At 41.1% G+C, this 18,364-nt stretch overlaps 2 protein-coding genes across 3 annotated transcripts in view; one reads left to right on the top strand and one right to left on the bottom strand.

Moving 5' to 3' along the window:
- Positions 1–816: 816 nt before the first annotated feature.
- Positions 817–9,101, bottom strand: LOC125012586 (sia-alpha-2,3-Gal-beta-1,4-GlcNAc-R:alpha 2,8-sialyltransferase-like). The gene is made up of 4 exons (XM_047592592.1): positions 8,631–9,101; positions 7,923–8,045; positions 6,193–6,750; positions 817–4,473 (listed from the first exon to the last, which is right to left on the bottom strand). Exons 1-4 carry the CDS (start codon positions 8,786–8,788, stop codon positions 4,191–4,193), a joined length of 1,122 nt encoding a protein of 373 aa, XP_047448548.1. The 5' UTR covers positions 8,789–9,101; the 3' UTR covers positions 817–4,190.
- A 1,699-nt stretch (positions 9,102–10,800) lies between these two features.
- Positions 10,801–18,364, top strand: part of fam102aa (family with sequence similarity 102 member Aa) — a 28,126-nt gene continuing 20,562 nt past the window's right edge. Inside the window, exons 1-2 of one of the 2 annotated variants that reach the window (XM_047592110.1) lie at positions 10,801–11,044; positions 11,126–11,421. In XM_047592110.1, the coding sequence (XP_047448066.1) occupies positions 11,279–11,421 (143 nt within the window). In that variant the 5' untranslated portion in view covers positions 10,801–11,044; positions 11,126–11,278. The remainder of the gene's footprint in view (positions 11,045–11,125; positions 11,422–18,364) is intronic. The other variant, XM_047592111.1, reaches the window with a different exon arrangement.

Here is an 18,364-nt window from a genome sequence, read left to right as displayed (position 1 = left end):
TTCCCCTGGGTTCCTCTGGTTCCTCTCCCACTATGATGGAGTGATGTTTGTTGGTGGACCACTCCTGTGGAGGGGAACAGTCGTCTTCCACTATTGGCTCATTGATCCACGTGTTTGATGCGTTTCTCTTTGATGACTTGAGTCATTTTTATGCAGAAAAGTAGAAAAATCTGAACGACTCCAGATACTTTTAGGCAGCGCTGTTCATCAGTATTATTGTTACAGTAATAAATGTTATTTATTCACACAGTGTTTATCAAGGAGGAGAAGGTGTAAAACTAATCTGCTCTCTCTCTGAGGCCTATATATATATTTCACGTATAGACGTCAGGTGATTCATTATCTGGATGTGCAGGTAACTCTTACAGCTACATGTCTATGAGAGATTATAGCATCATAACACAGCTTATAAATGTACATATAGTAAATAAAATAAAATAAAAGTCCAGGCTTTGTGGACTGACAGTTAGAACAGATCTAGTCTGGCGCAGACCAAAGACGTCTCATAGCGACTGGATATTATTTGGTTTCGTGCCTCGGAGGCTGAGCCGCTTATTGAATGAACCATATGTCACATTAAATGTGCACGAAGGTTGATGTGAGGACACAAGTTGAACCGGAAATTGACCTTTCGACGAGATAACAATCGTAAATCCTGAAAGAAACGGAGGGATGCAAGCGAGAGAATAAAAATATTCGATCAATTAGTACGAGTTAGTTTTTCACCTGACAAATATCACATCTATTAATATTTTTCTTGAATAAACTGTTGAAAAAGGAGTTATTTTATGTCCTTATGTTACACGCACACATGCATACCAGAGAAAAATACTGTTTTTATTTGACACATTGAGGCATCGATGCAGGCACATTATGTCTATTTATCACGGAGCAAAATAAAAAATAAAGTTTCTCACATTGAGATGATCGACTCTGTTAGAACCCGAGACATCACAGTCGTCTGAACAAGGTACATAAGCAGCCAAGCTTCTTCTTCTTCTTCTTTTATTCAGTTGTTTCCTTTAATGCGTCATGGATCAACGTTGCCATGCAGATCAATAAAAACACAAGTACAAGAATGTTAAAGGGTCGTAAGGAATGAATCCCGCATTTGTGTTGTATCTGGAGTAAAAGACATTTTTGTCGGTTTGGGGTTATGCATGTTTACAGTTTACGCACCAAAAAAGAAAAAGAAAGAAAAAAGAAAAGCTACACTTGTTAGTATGACTGCAGTTTATAATCCCCACAGACTTTGTCACACACACACATTCTACATGAGCCGAGAAGAAAGAGGAAACATGACGCAGCGACGTCTACGGGAGGAGACATTCATGGAGTCACGAAGAAATTCCACCACGTCACTGATACTCAACATCAAATTCAAGATAAGAATAATTAAAAAAAAAAAAAAAAAAAAAAGAATAATACTTGGTGTAAATCAATTCTACTGTCGACACGTGGTCTTTGGTGTTTCTACAAAAACATTCCTAACCTACATCCATTAAAACGGCGTGAAGACGATGTAGCCGCCGCTCCACGTCCGAACGGCAACAGAAAGACGTCTGGTGTTGAAGAAGTGTGAGTGACTGCGTTTCTCTGCAGGTTCGGAGTCAGAAGTTCCCCCCCCCACCACCTCCTCCTCCACCACCTCCTCCTCCACCTCCTCCTCGGGGGGGGTGGGGGGGCACATGTTGCAGAGTCATGAGATGGTCATGTGGTCAGGTTTCACCGCCGCCGTCTGGGTCCGAGGGTCGAGGCCGTTCGACAACCCGAGATTATCTACAGTTATAAAAAATAAAAGCTCGCTCACGTTTAGATTTTCCGTAGGAGGAGGTTTGGTCCCATGTGAAATAAAGCAGTAAGTTCTTCTGCAGCCTCTCGTACAAAGACGCTGGTGATATTCTTACCGAATAAGCCACCAGGAATACGAACAAACAAACTAATAAGAAACAAAAGCAAAGAACTGAAACGTCAAATCAAATCAAAACAAAAAAAATAATGTTCAAAGGTTTGTATAAAACTAGCCTAAAAGATTTGTCAGTGCCTTCACATGCAACGTTTTAAATGGACCATGCTCTTTATACAAGATGCAGTAACTCGTTTCTCTGGAGACGACACTCAGGAATAAATAAACTCTCCGTCTTTTCCCTCTAGTGTTTTTGGATATTGAAATAGTAGTAAACCTCAGATATGAATTAATTCGGCTCAAACTGACGCTCGTAGCCACGCTAGCGCCAACATTTAGGCCACGAGAGACTCTTTAAACATTCAAAAATATTGTATTTTATGTTTTATCTTAATTGATAATTGACTAAAACCATATTCTGAAACAATTCTGAAGTTTTTATGAGCTAAGATATTGTTCTTCTTTTTGGTTTGGTTAAAAACAGCATATTATTTTCTCTCCTTTTAAGCGCCGCTAAGAAGTTCATTTGTTTAATACATAGGTCTTCAACAGGGAATCTGCGACCCCTAGGGAACCGTGGTGGTACTGCAGGGGGGCTGCAAAATGTTTGGTTGATGATACATTTATATATATATATATGTATACATATTTATATATATATAACAAATTTAATGTATTCAAATACACATTAACATGAATCTTTATGTAACATATTTGAAATTTACAAAATCTGAACCTTTGTATTATTCGAATAGTTTAATATTGAATGCAATGATGATAATAATGTGTATTTATAAATAGCACTAGTTTAATATAGAACACATATAGTAGGTAGGGGGTCCCTACTTATTCCCACTTTAGTTACTAGAAACTACTACTACTATTACTATTACTATTACTATTACTTGGCAGTTTTAAAAGTTTAGTTAAAAGACTTTAACTTGTATTTATAGGTTTGCAGAGGTGGTTCCAGCCTTTTTTGTGCCCAGGGCGAATTCTGTTGATTATAATTTGACTTTGAAGGGATTAAAAGGTGTTAGAGGAAGTTCAGGCTATTGTGGTTCCTTTTAAGCAAACATCAACATGGCATAACATTATGACCACCTCCCTAACCTAAACACTGTCTCCGTATCTTCAACTTAAGCATCAACGTGTACTGACGACGTATTTCTACTGATATCGTGCAGTTTATTTACAGTCAAGAGGATTCATCTACTATGGACCATGAGTACTTCCACCAATGTTCAATCCAATCCAACAAATGTCTGTCCAATTATTTCACTCTCAACTAAACTGGTGCCTCCAAAACGGCTGTGACTCACTGGATCATCCCACAGATACTTGATCAGTTTGGGATCTAGTGAATTGTTGTTTTATGTTGCTTTAGTCTCTGTGGATGCTACATGTCTGAATAACATCCACATGAATGAATACCCTTGTTTTTGTTGTTGTTTTTGTGTGTGTGTGTGTTTATTTTTGGGGGGATATTGAACCTCTGTGACCTTAAATGTTGCCGCCAGCGTGTCTGCGGTCGTGTATTCTCAGAACCTAATGTAGGCCGACACCACTCTCTGCAGGTGCTGCACTGAAGCGACAGCGACAGCGTCGTCTGTCTGCGAATTTATGGCTTGTTGTTGGAATGTTGCTTGTAATTCCAAAAATTTGAAGAATCTCAACTAAATCTGAAGACACACACGTATATATATATATTCACGTATATATATTTCTATTTATATAGAGTACAGTCTTGTAAACAAATACCATCTTCCAGAGCAGTGCAGATTGTCTGACACCTCATTTGGGGGCAAAAATAAAAAGAAAAAACAACAACAGGAACCTCTGTTGAGGCATTGAATCTGAAGCCAAAAAAACACTGATCTAACTCGGTCCCTGAGATTAGGCAGTGGTTTCAGTGAACAGAATCAGCGCACTGTTAGAAATCAATCGGTGCTGAGCAGAGCTGGAAGATTTGACTACTTGTGTTTCCTGCGGCCCCGGTCGTAGCTTTTGACGCTTTAGCCACAGCTGCCATGCAACGAGGGAGGAGACGTGGGGCAGCGTGAGGCGGCGTGAGGAATTAATAAACGGAGCTGTGATCTAAAACCCGAGGCGGGGCCTGGCTGACATCGTGGTGTGAGTTCTGCAGGATGATAATACGTTTCCTTCATAATATGTCTCATGCTTATGGTGCGTGTCACACAACTTAAAGTTAAAGCTGATGCGTGTGGGGTGGCGGTGATCCTGGAGGCCGACCCGGCGTCCCGGCGCTGCCGCCGCCGTGCGTCTAGCCGCAGTGCGTCAGGCTGAGTTTGATCACGCCCTCCCGGTGCAGCTTGTAGAGCAGCTTGAACTCGCTGGGCAGCTGGTGGGTCTCCTGCCACTTGGTGGTGAACTTGGTCCCCTTCTTGTCGTAGTAGTGGTAAGGCAGGTCCTTGCCCGTGTTGGGGTCCCAGCCGAAGGGCCAGAAGCCGTACAGGTGGATCTCGTCGCATATGGCCGAGGCCAGCGTGTACATGAGGATCCCCGTGCTGAGGCGTTTGGGCGAGAGGTTTTTAGTCTTCCAGTATCTGCGAGGGAGACGCAGAGGATTAAATAAATAAAGCTAAATAAAGCTCGTTTTAGCTCAGGGGCCGCATGCTTTGACCACCAGGGGGCCGGACCAGGAACAGAACAGAATAATAACTTATGAAAGAACTTATGTTTTCCCATGATAACGAGTTATTTATCTCATTGTCTCCAGAAACTTACAGTAGACCTGTTACATTAGATCATTATTTCACTACATCAGTCAACATGACAGGTCAACACATGATGGAACTGAGGGTGATAAAAAATATCGACATGGTGACATATCAATACTGATTTTAAACGTCTTAATATCGATTTAAAAGAAACAGAAAAAGTCACGTTTTGGGTCGATCTTGAACGACTTCTTCACCTCCACTTCTTCTGTACAAGTGCAATAAGTTGGAAATGGATCATTTGGATTAATATTGTTTTTTGTATCAGTTCATCCAGTGAATTATCACTGATGTCATCTGATGTTCATATATACGACGCGTATTTTAAGATGCATTTAAAATTCCTCAGTCAACTATGGAGAATATCGCGATATATCACGATATCATGATATCACGATAATGTATCGTACCCTGACTCAAGTATCATGATATCTTTCATGTCATCAAGTCCTTGCAAATTCCCACCCTGAGACATAACTCTTGAATTAAATATATCGAGATCTCAAAACTATAAAACTTTGTTTTCCTGAGATGACGGGATAAATAAGTCAGAGGAAATGAACTCGTTGTTACAGGGCTTCCGTAATATGAACAGCTACTAGTAATGAACTAATATTTTTTTATGAACAACCTGAAATTTCTTCAGAAAAAAAGTTTAATTTCAGCTGTTTAGTTCTGGGTCTCATTGTCCTTGTTATGTCTGCAACTCTGAGTAAAGCAGTGCCCCTAGTGGACAAACTGTGAATTATACTCTGCAAATGCGTCCTGCAGAACAAAACCGTCCTGTAGAAGGGTTCAACCAATCAATCAATCAATCAATCAATCAATCAATCAATCAATCAAGGGGATAAATATACAGAGCGCAGTTCATAATTTGTCCACTAGGGGCACTGATTTAGTCAGAGCTGCAGACATAATGCGATGATGATGAGAACTGAACAGTTATTACTAATATTATTCTTTTTATTTTACTGGTGACAGGGTGGTACAGCGGTTAAAACTTGAATCACAGACTGACAGCGTCTCTTTATAGCGTCAACTAAAATGAAACTTATCCAAATAATTGACACATGCATTAACATCATATTAACTACATAAAATGACAGAAACCATCTTATACTGCAGCCTCCAGCCACCAGGGGGCGCTCTACTTGCTTTGGCTTCATTTTTAGAGGAGCTGTTCCTCTGTGCATCTTGTCTGGAAGGTTTGTTTTGTGTCTCAGGGTCTCACCCAACCTCTTCCTTAAAATCTTTTTTCTAACATTAACTAGTTATTTTGACGCTTGTTCCTCCTGATTTGCATTTTTGTTTTGTTAAGGTGTCATTCTTTAATTTAAACCCTGCTACACATTATTTATTGCTGTACTCAATCTGATATTTTACATTTGTTACGTTTTTTATATTTATCCTACATGCTTTTGCACCTCCCACCTCTTGCTCTTTTAGTTTTATGTTCCCTGCTAACTGCCCCTGGGGGATAAATGAACTTCATCCAGGTTTTCAGTAACATGCACAGTAGTTTTTGATCCTCAGGTCAGATCTTACTTGTTGACATCGTGCATGATGTTCCCCGGCCAGGCCAGCTCCACCTTCAGCTGGCCCTTGTGCTCCACGAAGAAGTCCACCAGGGTGCGCGTGACCGTGGCCGAGGTGTGCAGGAAGAAGGCGGGGATCCACAGGATGGCGCCCTCCAGCTTCTTCAGGTTGAGGAAGAAGTTGTTCCTGTCCTGGATGGTGAGCAGGTTGTTGTAGTACCTCTCCAGGATGCTGGGGTTGAAGGTGGTGAGGTTGGTCTTCTTGCCCACGTCCTTGGAGTAGACCTCCGTGGGGGCGAAGTTGCAGCGGAAGACGAAGTCGGCCTGGTCGATCTCCGGGCCGCAGTGGCTGCCCGTCAGGATGCCGCTGTTCCCCACCACGGCGCACACGCTGTAGTGCTTGTTGTGGATCGGGGAGGTGTCGGGCAGCAGAGACTTGAAGTTGTTGCTGATGGAGAAGACGTACTTGTGGCTGGAGTAGTCGAAGTGCATCAGCTGGCCGACGCGCACGCTGCTCTTAGTCAGGGAGAAGTTGTTGGGAATGTCGATGTAGCTGAAGATGTCTTTCCTGAAAAAAAAGACAAAAAAACACACACCACCGTACAAAATATAAGATGCAGGATAAGATAAAAGACAGAAGAGAATAAAGAGGAGAACAGAAGATAGAAGAAGGAAGAAGAAAAGATAGTGCCCCCTTGGGACAGGTTGTGGGATTACATAAGAGCAGACAATGACCCCCACTAGTACTTTTATATTTATTCATTTATTTTTCTTCTTCTTCCTGTTTGTGTATTTTTTAGTATCTGTCTCCTTATCCTTTACATCAGACTGATCACGTAACTGTATATTATATGTTCCTGTGTAGAGAATCTCACTAAGTTTGGCCCCATGTACCTTTGAAAAATGCAATAAATTAGTTAAAAAAAAAGAGAGAAGATACAAGATGAGACAGAAAATAGATATAAATTAAAATAATAAATAAAAGACAGAAGAGAAGATAGAATATAAATAAAATATAAAATAAAATAAAATAGAAGAGAATAGAGGATGAAAGAGAAAATAAAAGATAAAAATTAAAGATAGAAGAGAATAGAGGATGAAAGAGGATAAAAGAAAGATAATAAGATAAAAGAGAAAGCAGAGGACAAGTTAAAGTAAGAAGAGAAGATAGAAGATAAAAATAAAAGATAGAAGATAGAAGATAAGACAGAAGATAGATAGAAGAGAGTATAGAATAAAAGACAAAAGGTAGAAGAGAAGATAAAAGTATGAAGAGACAAAATAGAAGATTGAAGATAGATAAGATAAAGGATAAGAAAGAAGATAATATAAATTAAAATAAAAGATAGAAGAGAATATAAAATATAATAAAAGATAAAGGATAGAAGAGAATAGAAGCTCAAAGAGACGAAAAAATAAAATATAGAGAATAAGATAAAAGGTAGAAGAGACTAGAAGATAAAAGATAAATAAATAATCCTTCATGTCTCCCACAGTTCAGACATGTTGGAGACAGTTAAAAAACAGGAATATTTCAAAATATTTCTATATTACTACTAGTACTAGTACTATTACTATTATAGTAATAATAATGTACATGGAGCAGATACTGGTAGATAACAGAACATTACAGAGGACGGGGGACAGAGGACAGAGGACGGGGGACAGAGGACGGGGGACAGAGGACAGAGGACGGGGGACATGGGACAGAGGACAGAGGACAGGTGAGGGCTGTCCCACCTCTGCTGGTAGAAAGCCGTCTTGTTGAACCTCCACTTGGACGGTTTTCCTTGCAGCTCCTCGTTGAGGGCGTTGGTCAACGGGATGAAGGACGGATCCAGAAAGTTCATGGCAAACTGAGACCTGACAAAAAGAAAACAACAAGAAAACCACCAAGGTTTTTATCATCTGCTCCTTCTCTAATGAATGGACTCAGTATTAAAACGTGTTTTTTTTGTTCTGGGTTCATTCATAATCTCATAAATTATCACATGGATGGATTTTAATCATCGAACATCTCCTGATTGTTCCACCTGTTCATTAGCGTCAATACAGATCAACATATTATATAATTATTATATATTTAACCAGATTTATTTCAGATACTTTCCCTATAATTCATTTCTTTATTTATTTCTTTCCCTTTCCTCTCAGACTGGATTAAACGCCTTTAGTTTCCGTTCTTCTCGTGCGGCTGCTGGTGATGATGATGATGATGATGATGATGATGATGAAGCTTCCTCTCCGTCTCCACATCTTAACAAACACTAATGCACAGTTGTAATGCGGCTGCAGCATCAGCACCGCGGCCACGCTGTGATTGACGCGCGGAGGATGCTGAAGGTAAAAAGCGGGTTAAATCCCCGAGTGGCGCACGCAAAGGCCCCGCGCTCTGTTTACGTCCACGGGGATGCGCAGGAAAAAAAAAAGACGCGACGCCGTACGCACCTAAAGCCCGCGTGGAACATGATCCTCGGGCCTCCCATGTAGTACTTGGAGGAGGCGAAGAGGCTGTCTTTCCGCAGGGACACGTAGCTGATGAGGGACAGGATGAGCACGGCCACGCACAGGATCACCAGACCCAGGGCCTTGGCGATGCGCACCATGGTGGGGAGCGGACGGAGCTGCTGCGCGGCCTACAGTGCTGTCATCACGGCCGGGACACGCCGCTGCGAGCCGGGCTGCGAGCTACAGGCGACCCGCTGGGCTCACGCGGTCGGAGAAGACGGGCGGAGGCTGCGGCTGGAGGATGATGAGGAGGAGGAGGAGATGGAGGAGGTGGAGGAGGTCGGCGGCTGCATGGTGGTGGAGACGCCTCGGCTCGGTCCGCTCTCATTCCTCCGGGCGGCCGCTTCGATCCAGGAGATGGAGCAGAAATGCAGCCAGCGACCCGACGAGCCCCGTCCTCCTCCCCTCCCTCCCTCCCTCCCTCCCCCACCCCTTCCTTCCTCACCCCCTCCTCCTCCTCCCCCTCCTCACCCCCACCACTCACACTGATGCGGCCCATGCACAAAGGAAACACTGTCCGGTAATGAAGTGGATGGGACAGAAATAGAGAGATGGATATTTCCTTTCCTTTCCTTTCCTTTCCTTTCCTGTCTGTCCTTTCTTTCTTTCTTTTTCTTTCTTTCTTTCTTTCTTTCTTTCTTTCTTTCTTTCTTCCCTTCCTTTATAAAAGTGCAGGAAGGTAAATCATGGGTTTATGAATCAGAATATGTTCCACTTTAATCACCTTATACATCATAGAATAGAACAGAATAGAATAGAATAGAATAGAATAGAATAGAATAGAATAGAATAGAATAGAATAGGATAGAATAGAATAGAACAGAATAGAATAGAATAGAATAGAATAGGATAGAATAGAATAGAATAGAATAGAATAGAATAGAATAGGACAGAATAGAATAGAATAGAATAGAATAGAATAGAATAGAATACCTTCTATTGTCATTAGACCGAAGAGTAGAATCTTATCTGCATCATCAGAAAGTTTCCGTGAACTGATCTGATCTCTCGTGGCTCAGCGCCCGGACGATAGATGGAGGAAATGTTTTTATTTCATTATCTTTTTGTTGGTTATATTTTATGTTATTGTGTGAAGATAAGCGCCAGTAGAAGATAATGAGATAAGATATTTGTTGTTTGCCAGCGGTGCCGACCGTCGCCACACGGAGGCGCTGCTTCCCGCTGCAGCATCAACCACCTGAGTCAAGTTAACGAGGATGAGACCAAACCGGAAGTACAATGATTTACTGTGGATTTACTTTTCAAAGTCACGTATTTAAGACCAGTTTAGTATAAATAGTTTTAATAGATATCTGAAATAAAATGAAGTCTGTGTTCATATCCGAGAAGGTTATGGATTAAAAAATATATATGCTTTTATTTTTCTAAAATTACAAGCAAGTTTACTACAGACAGTGACAGAAATTACAAATATTATAACTGAGTCTGATAACTTAACGTTCTCAATTTGATTAAATTATATATTTATTCCTAAATTATATTTTATATTATTCCTCTGGCGTGAGTTAATGATTGTTTAAGTATTTATATTTTACTGTCAGTAATGATAGCTAATGTGTTCCTTTTAATTTCTACTGGAACTGGAACAGGAACAGTTTAATTATTATAAAACCAAACAAAAAAAGTAAATAACAGAAAAAAGACCGTTTTTAATATTTATTAACTTTTGTCTGAAGTTCTTGTACATATGTTTATATGCAAATTTTGTATATTTTTGTATGTACTATTTTATTTCATTTTATTAGACTTCTATTTCTATTTTTTATTATATTTTACTAGATTTTATTTATATATTATTTTATTTAACAGATTTTGGTTGTAATATGCCTTTTTGTTTGTTTTTGCTTGTGGTTCTCTTGTGTTTTTTTTATGTGCAACTGAGCTCAAGCCTAAGTCTTATTTAAGGTTATTTTTTTTAATAAATTAACATTAACGACTTTATCAATATTAAATTTGGGACATAAGTATAGTTCTGCTTCTTTGCTGGACTTTTCTGTGACTGGATATTTGTTTTTTAGTTTTGATTATTTTTAGTTTTTTAAATGAGTCAATGATCATTTCTCATTTTTTACCACTTGCACCACATTCACTGCTACTACTAATAATAAGGAGAGCAGTAATATATTTATTTATTTATTGATATATCCATATATTTGAGTTGTAGTTCTTTCTGTGAAGGGCCCACACCGGAAGTCACATGAACGCCTCAGCTCAAAGTTCCTCCTCCGTCGGTGAAAAAAAGAGTCAAAACTGAGACTCGAGCGTCTTTTTCTGTCATTTTCTGGTGTCGAGCCGCGGCCGGTTGAAGCCACAACGACCAAAGATGTGTCCAGGTAACGCCCCTCCGACTTTCTCAGGTTTCCTCCCGCAGTTTAGCGCCTCGTTCACCGAACAACTTTCTGATTTGTTTCCAGATTTCGCTGCTGAATCATCTCTGCAGAAGAAGCGGAGCTCGCATGAAAACACAAACTAAGAGCAGCTGTCTGTGTCGCTGAAGCCTGGGGTTTAGTGGGAAGAAAAGAAAAGAAAAAAACATTTATATTTATAGAGCTTTACAAAGATAAAGGATGGCTTTCTTTGTGAAAAAGAAGAAATTTAAGTTCCAGACGCATCTGACTCTGGAGGAGCTCAGCGCGGTGCCTTTTGTCAACGGGGTCCTGTTCTGCAAACTGAGACTTCTGGATGGAGACTTCGTTGCCACTTCTTCCAGGTAAAAAAACAAAAAACACAACTTTTAATCCATGCAAAAGTCTCATTTGTTGCAATTTGACACAACTTGCAAACGCATTTACCTTTAAAAGTCACTTTAAGGAGCTTAAAGTTCGATTTATGCATATTTATAGTTGGACTTTTCATACAGTTTGAGTTTTTAGAAGTCTGTATAGTTCCTGTTTATTTAACAATAGTCAAACTAAATATCTGCGGTGAATATATTATGTTTTGGTGCCTTTAAATGTCATTTTAAGTGGTGTTTTGACACCGTTTTATCTTTTTTTTCTTGCTTAAAGTGCAGCTATACATGGTTTCTGTTTATTGATTGATAGTCATGATAAATATCTGCAGCGAATATCTTCTGCTTATCGTTCCTTTAAAGGTTATTTAAATGGCGCTTTAGGACTGTTTTCCTTTTAAAAGTCACTTTATTTAAGCTTCTAATTGTGCAGCTACAAGTGATTTAAGCTGCGCTTTAGGACTTTTAAAAGCCACTTAAATGCACTTAAAGGAGCTTAAACTTCTAATCTTTGAAAGTAGTCATGGTTCCTGTTTATCCAGTGTTAGTCTTTCAAAGCATCTACAGTGAATATCTTGTGTTGTTGGTGCCTTTAGGGATGTTTTAAGATGGTTTGACATTTTTAAAAGTAACTTAAAAGAGCTTAAAGTGGTGCAGTCATGCAGCTTCGTAGATGGATGGTTTGCATAATTCCGGTTTATTGTTTCACAGTCATGCTAAACAGCTGCAGTGAATATTTTATGTTTTTGGTGCCTTTAAAGGTGATTTTAATGTTTTACTCACTTAAATGCATTTTAAAGAGCTTAAAGTTCAACTGTGCAGCTTTATTGGTGGAGTTTTTACACAGTTTGAGTCTTTAAAGTCTAAATCAGTCCTGTTTATTGTTTGATAGTCATGCAAAATCTCTGGAGTGAATATATGATGTATATTAGTGATGTTTTTTAAGGCAGTTTTCTTTTTAAAAGTAGTGTAATTGTACTTATAAGAGCTTAAAGTCCAGTCATGCAGCCTCATAGATGGAGTTTTCCTATTTATTTTTTTTTTTTGAGTCCATTCGGTTCCTGTTCATTGTTCGATGATCTCGCTCAGTATCTGCAGTGAACATGTTACGTTTTTGGTTCCGTTTTCTTTAATGAGAGGCTGCTTCTCACTGAGTCACTTTTAAAGACGGGGTGTTAACACGCTGCACCTGAAACATGAACGACTGAACTGGACACGAACGCTGAAAACGACCTCTCTGAGACCAGTGAGACTCATAAGCTCATGTCTCCTCGTCTTTGAGACGAGATGAGCTTTTGGTCCCTGTTGCCTTTCGCCGCGACGTCTCAGAAACCTGTCGCACCAGATGTTGCGAACGTGTGCGTGCTGGTGTTAAACTTCAGTATTGATCGGGTGTTTGCCTGAGTTAAACACCGTCTCTGGTGTCTTCCGTCCAGCCCGAGGACAGACGCTGACCCACTGCACTGACCTCAGTGCGTAGATCAACACCGAGCGTCGCTCTGTTAGCGTCTGTGTCTCATTGGCCGTGAATCCGTCCACACCCCGAACACATTCAGGACTTCACGGCTGAGCCTCGTCTCTCTCTGCCTCGTCTTTTCTTTTCTTCCTTCCTTCTCTGAGACGTGTCCACGCCCTGTGTTTCTGCCTCGTGTTCAGACAGGCCTGTCGAGCTTCAGCTGACAGATGCGTACGTGGAGGATGATTTCCTCGCCGAGGGTCCGGAGCAGGAGGAGGGGGGGAAAGTAAACACAGCGGCCGATGGGGATCTTCTTGATCGGGGTTCTTGTCAGCAGATGTTTCCTTACCTTTCATCATCGGCGAGGGGGGGAAAAAAAAAAAAAAGCAGCTTCTGTCCTTCGGGGGGATCAGCTCAGAAGAGAAACCTGTTGTGGAGCTCGTGTTTAGGCCTGTGCACTGTTTCTGTTCGTTATTAATCTGGGGATTGGGGCCTTTTGTGAACTAGTTGGTCCAAACAGGTCTGAGACAAACAGCAGCTGGAAGTGACTCTAAAATGGATTATTATTCAAACAGGTCCAGATAGTTTTTGGGTCTTTTTTGGGTCTTTCTGCACAACTTAGAGAAACCAGTTTAGTGGAGAGTAGAGTAATGGGACAGACGCTTGTTGGATTGGATTGATCATTGGTGGAACTATTCGTGGTGTTCAGAGGATGAAGCCTCCTGACTTTAAATGTCTCAGCATCAGTAGAATTATTGGGATTGGGATGAAAAATGGCTCAAATTCTCATGGCCTCCGTTTAAAATTTCTATTTACACCGATCAGCCACAACACAACACCATTAAAACTACTGACAGGAGACGTAAATTACATTTAAACTGTCTTGTTTCAGTGCTGGGAAAGTTTTGGACCTGCCATTATATTCATGTGGGTGTTACTTAAACGTGTAGCACCCATCGATGAGTCACAGCTGTTTAGGACGCACCAGTTTTCACAAGAGTAAAGTACTTGGACAGATATTTGTTGGATTGGATTGAAAATTGGTGGAGGTTCTCACGGCCTCCAGAAGATGAATCCTCCTGACTTTAAATGTCTAAACCATTTTTAAATGCACGATATCGGTGGAAATACGTCCTAACATGTTGATGTTACACAATACTAGGGAGGTGGTCATAATGTTATGCCATGTTGATGTTTGCTTACCGGTAAATTGAATGCTGAATTAAAAGGAACTTCCTCTTACACCCTTTAATCCCTTCAAAGTCAAATTATTATTATTTTTTGTCATGCTAAATGCTAAATGTGGCTAATTTGCATTCGTCCAGAGGATAAATCCTGCTGACGTTGCTTAGCATTACTTATTTTTTAGCTTCTCAGAGCTGCAGCTGTTTTGTTGACAGTTCTGCTCCAGTGTCGTAGCGTCCCATGTTTTTCTTTGACTCGGTTCAGCTCGTGATCCAGGGTGTTTCCTCCGCCTCCAGAGGACTTCAGCTCTCATTAAAATGTTCTATTTATCAAAGTAAAACCCTCGCACACCAAACGCTGCCACCCTTCCCTCCCTTCCCTCCCGGCTCCTATCGTTTGCAGCCAGGGTAGAGATGTCGAGAGGCCTCTGTTCTCCCGGAGGTCAACCACCTCCCCGGCGGTTATGTAAGGGCTCAGATTCCCTCCCTCCCATCTCGCTTATCATCTCTGAAGCCGAAAACAAGGCTCTCTCTCAGAGGAGGACGCGACGGCACAGGGAGGCTCCCAGAGATTAGCGTTATGTCACAGATCTGACAAACCAGTTCTTTGTACAGGGCCCAGACCAGGCGAGGGAGGGGGGGGGGGGCCTTGCCTTGTTGTGGGTTGGGAACAATCGTGTGTGTGGAGGGGTAGGACTAACAACGGGCTAACAACGGGCTCGTCCTCGGCGGTTGGCTGCGAGTCTGGATCACATGGCGAGAATGTGACCGTCGCGCTCTCAGGCCGGACTGTTTGTTTGTCCTGTCCTGCGTCGGCCTTCACTCGTCAGCGTCTTCTATATCTGTGGGACGGACGGAGCTGCAGCTGCTGCAGGAAAACACTCAGCTATGCATGAATGTACACAACTATGTTTGCAACTTGGCCTTGTTTCGTCCCCGAGAATTCGTTTCGGCGAACACAGACGAAGCTTTGTACCAGGATTCAAGCTGCACAGGACAAGACAAATGTCAGATAATAGTTTTAGCTCCTTTTTCTGCTTAGTTCTATTCACCCCTGTGCAGCATAGACTCACTCACAAGGTCTTTAAATGTCTCATTTTGTCTGAAATACGTGTGTTTTGTCAAATTTATCAAAGTGGAGCAGACACAAGAGACACAAGCTTATTGAGGCCTAATTACTGCACTAAATATATCATTTATGTGGATTTCTGGCTGTGGAGGTTTTGATTTTCATCCTCTGCAGTTGTAAAAAAGAAAAGTTTTTGGCATGAAGTAGATTTAAAGGTAGTGTGTCTGGTTTCTGATTATATAACCATTCAAGTGACCGACTTCCGAGTGTAGAGAGGCCGTTTACAATTCACCCCTTTGGCTGAAGTTGTGCTGTCACAGTTTTAGTGATGTAACTTAAAACCGCGCTGTGCACAGATCACATGTGGACATCGGGCAAACAAAGCCTCAAGGCTAAAAGGAATTAAAACCAATGTTCGGTCGTCTTCTCAGAAGTTTCACCAGGGAGGGCGAAAGGTTGAAAGGACGGCTCGTATCATTATTTGTTGTCGTCATAGAATTTCTTGCATTTATAATGATCTTATCTTTTGTTTGTCAAGCGTAAACATGCCTCAAAACAGGAATGTGCAGTTAGTCCAGAAACCCTTAAAGGCCCTGTCTCCGTTATACAACCTGGGCTTCATACTGAAAACAATCAAGGACGTGGCTTTAGATTCAATTAGATTTTAACTCCGCAGTCATTAGATGCTAAAAACCTGATCCCGGCTTGGAAAGTGTCCACAGCCCTCCAGCTTTTCCAGCCCGATGCGCTGGTGGAGAATGTGTTTTCACTCTCTGCAGCTCTAGAAACCAGATGGCCTCCATCTTGATTTGGCAGAAACCCCAAAGGTTTGACTTTCACTGCTCCACAAGTTCACTCTTTATCAGCCATATCTTTCTTTAAAGTCAAACATTTAGAGTTTGCACTTTATGGATATGTTCTTGGATCCAAGGTGCCTCCGAACTGTTCAACACTACTCGAACCCTGTTTTCAAACACAAACCCGGCTGTGGGTGTGATGAAATATTCCAACACAGTGATCACATCTGATAGACGAGTGCCAAGGAATGGAAATAAGAGCCAAGGGAACAAGATAGAGCCGATTTTTTGCATTTGAAAGTTGAAGGGAATAAACTGGAATGAAGATCAGTTGCCCTTGTTTTCGTGACCGAGGTTTGACTCTATCAGCCTTATCTTTGTCTTTGAGTTTGCACTTTTGATCTTTTAGCTGATGTTTTCTATCCAAGGTGCTTCTGACATTTTTCAACTTTCACCACTTAAAACATCTCCAAGAAAAACATCTTAAATCCAGTTGCTCTTGTTTTCATTTTTTTTGGTTGATTGTTTTCACATGCACATACGAGTCAAATGACAATGGGAATGAGGTCACGCGTCTTCCAGGGAATCATCATCTGAGTTTTCAGGTCTGCTCAGGCTCAGGGAGCTTTATGAGGAGCTGTTTGCTCCATAAACCAAGACTTGGATGGAAATTTTATAACCAACAATGCAAGAAAGCAGCTGCTGGCTTAAAAGGTTGTTATAGGTCAATGCAGGTTGTTTCTGTTGTTAAGATGTTTAATTGTTTCTCCTTCTCCATTGGGAACTGATTATGCTCTTAAACGTCAAAGCGTTCGGGTGTGGCTTTATGTGGCGTTAAACAGAAAAGTTACAACAGCACCACACGTCATCTGTGAAGCTGAATTACTTTACTACATAATGGCTGCCATCAGAGGAGCGACACATTTATTGTCTTGTAAAAGATTGAAAGATGATAAAAGCGAATTAGCGGCTAACGGCTCGACAATCAGTTGACATCCAGTTCTTCATTTTAATCTTCTGCTCCATAACGTTCTCTGTTTTTCTTCACTGGGGAACTTCTCTGTTATTGCCACTTCTCTATGGGTGAATATTGGTTAGATGTATCCAACATGGTGCCCATGAAACATGTGAACAGCTCAGAACCAATCAGCTCAGACAGCTAGCTTCCCTGGTTGGACAGACCCGCACTAATATATGACTCTGGTCCCCTTAGACCAGAGTCTAATAATCATATTTACATATTTATTATATCATATTTTATTTCTCTGTAGATAATTTCTCCATTCATGACAACTGTACAGTCTTTTCAAACGAACTCAAGACTCAAAATGATCAATTGGTCATTGATTCGGGCTCAGCCAAGATGGCGACAGCCAGCGACGCCGCACTGAGCTTCAAAACCGGTGAAACCTTTTTATGAAATAGTACGTCCATGTTCATCTTAGCAAACTCTCCCTGAACATCATGCATCTTAACTTAACGCTGGAGAACATCTATTTAATGAGCCTTGTAAAAAGTTTGCACACTTCTAACGTTTGGGTTAAAGTTTTTTTCAGCATCTCTGACAAAAACATCTGCTTCAACACGTTCTGCACAAATCTGCATTAACATGCAGCTTTAAGATCTTCCGACTTCTAGAGACGTATCCAGGTGGCACATGTCTGCCGACCTGTTTCTCCCTGAAGTACACTTATGCACAATCGCTACATTCCTCAGTTGCATGTAATTATATGTCATTGTTCATGCACGGTGTGTTCAAGGACTCTGTCAGGGTTTCCCAGTAGCAGCTTAAGAGCCTAGTTCCCAGGATCCTCAAAGGTGCCACAAACTTTTTTAGGTGGAGCTGGACAGAGTTTCCTGACTGTTTCCTGTGCTGTCAGGCGTCACCGGCACTTCGCTCGTCTGAGCTGTTGTCAATGACCTCGTGCAAGTTTTAAAGTGAGTCTTCCTTACTTGGAGATTCCTGTTGTAGCGTGACAGTAGAGGAAGACGCTAAGTGTGGGCAGCAACAAGTGATTCAGTCAGTCAGTGGAAAGGAATCTGTCCAAAAACCAGATTCTCTTCTCTTAAACAAGTAGAATAGAATAAACAATATACAATTATTGGCTCGTGTACAAAAAGTAGTGAGTTGCAGCAGGAACTAATTGGTTTATAACACAAAGTATTGCATGACAAACCTAAGGTGTTGGATTGCAAACAGGCATCTACTGCCAAATATTACACCGTACGTAAGTAACTGATTTGCAACAAAAAGTATTGAATTTCAAATGGCTACATAACAGATCCTGCACAGGAATGATGAGAGCGTTTAAACCTTGAGGGGTAATAATATCGCACATGTTTAAGAAAAGCTACTGGAACACGATTATGTTAGCAAACGATGAGATGTACCTGCAGCTTTTCAGGCCAGAGAAAG

This window comes from Mugil cephalus, chromosome 8 (assembly GCF_022458985.1).
Source record: "Mugil cephalus isolate CIBA_MC_2020 chromosome 8, CIBA_Mcephalus_1.1, whole genome shotgun sequence".
NCBI lineage: Eukaryota > Metazoa > Chordata > Actinopteri > Mugiliformes > Mugilidae > Mugil > Mugil cephalus.
This window is presented reverse-complemented; position numbering and strand designations above follow the sequence as displayed.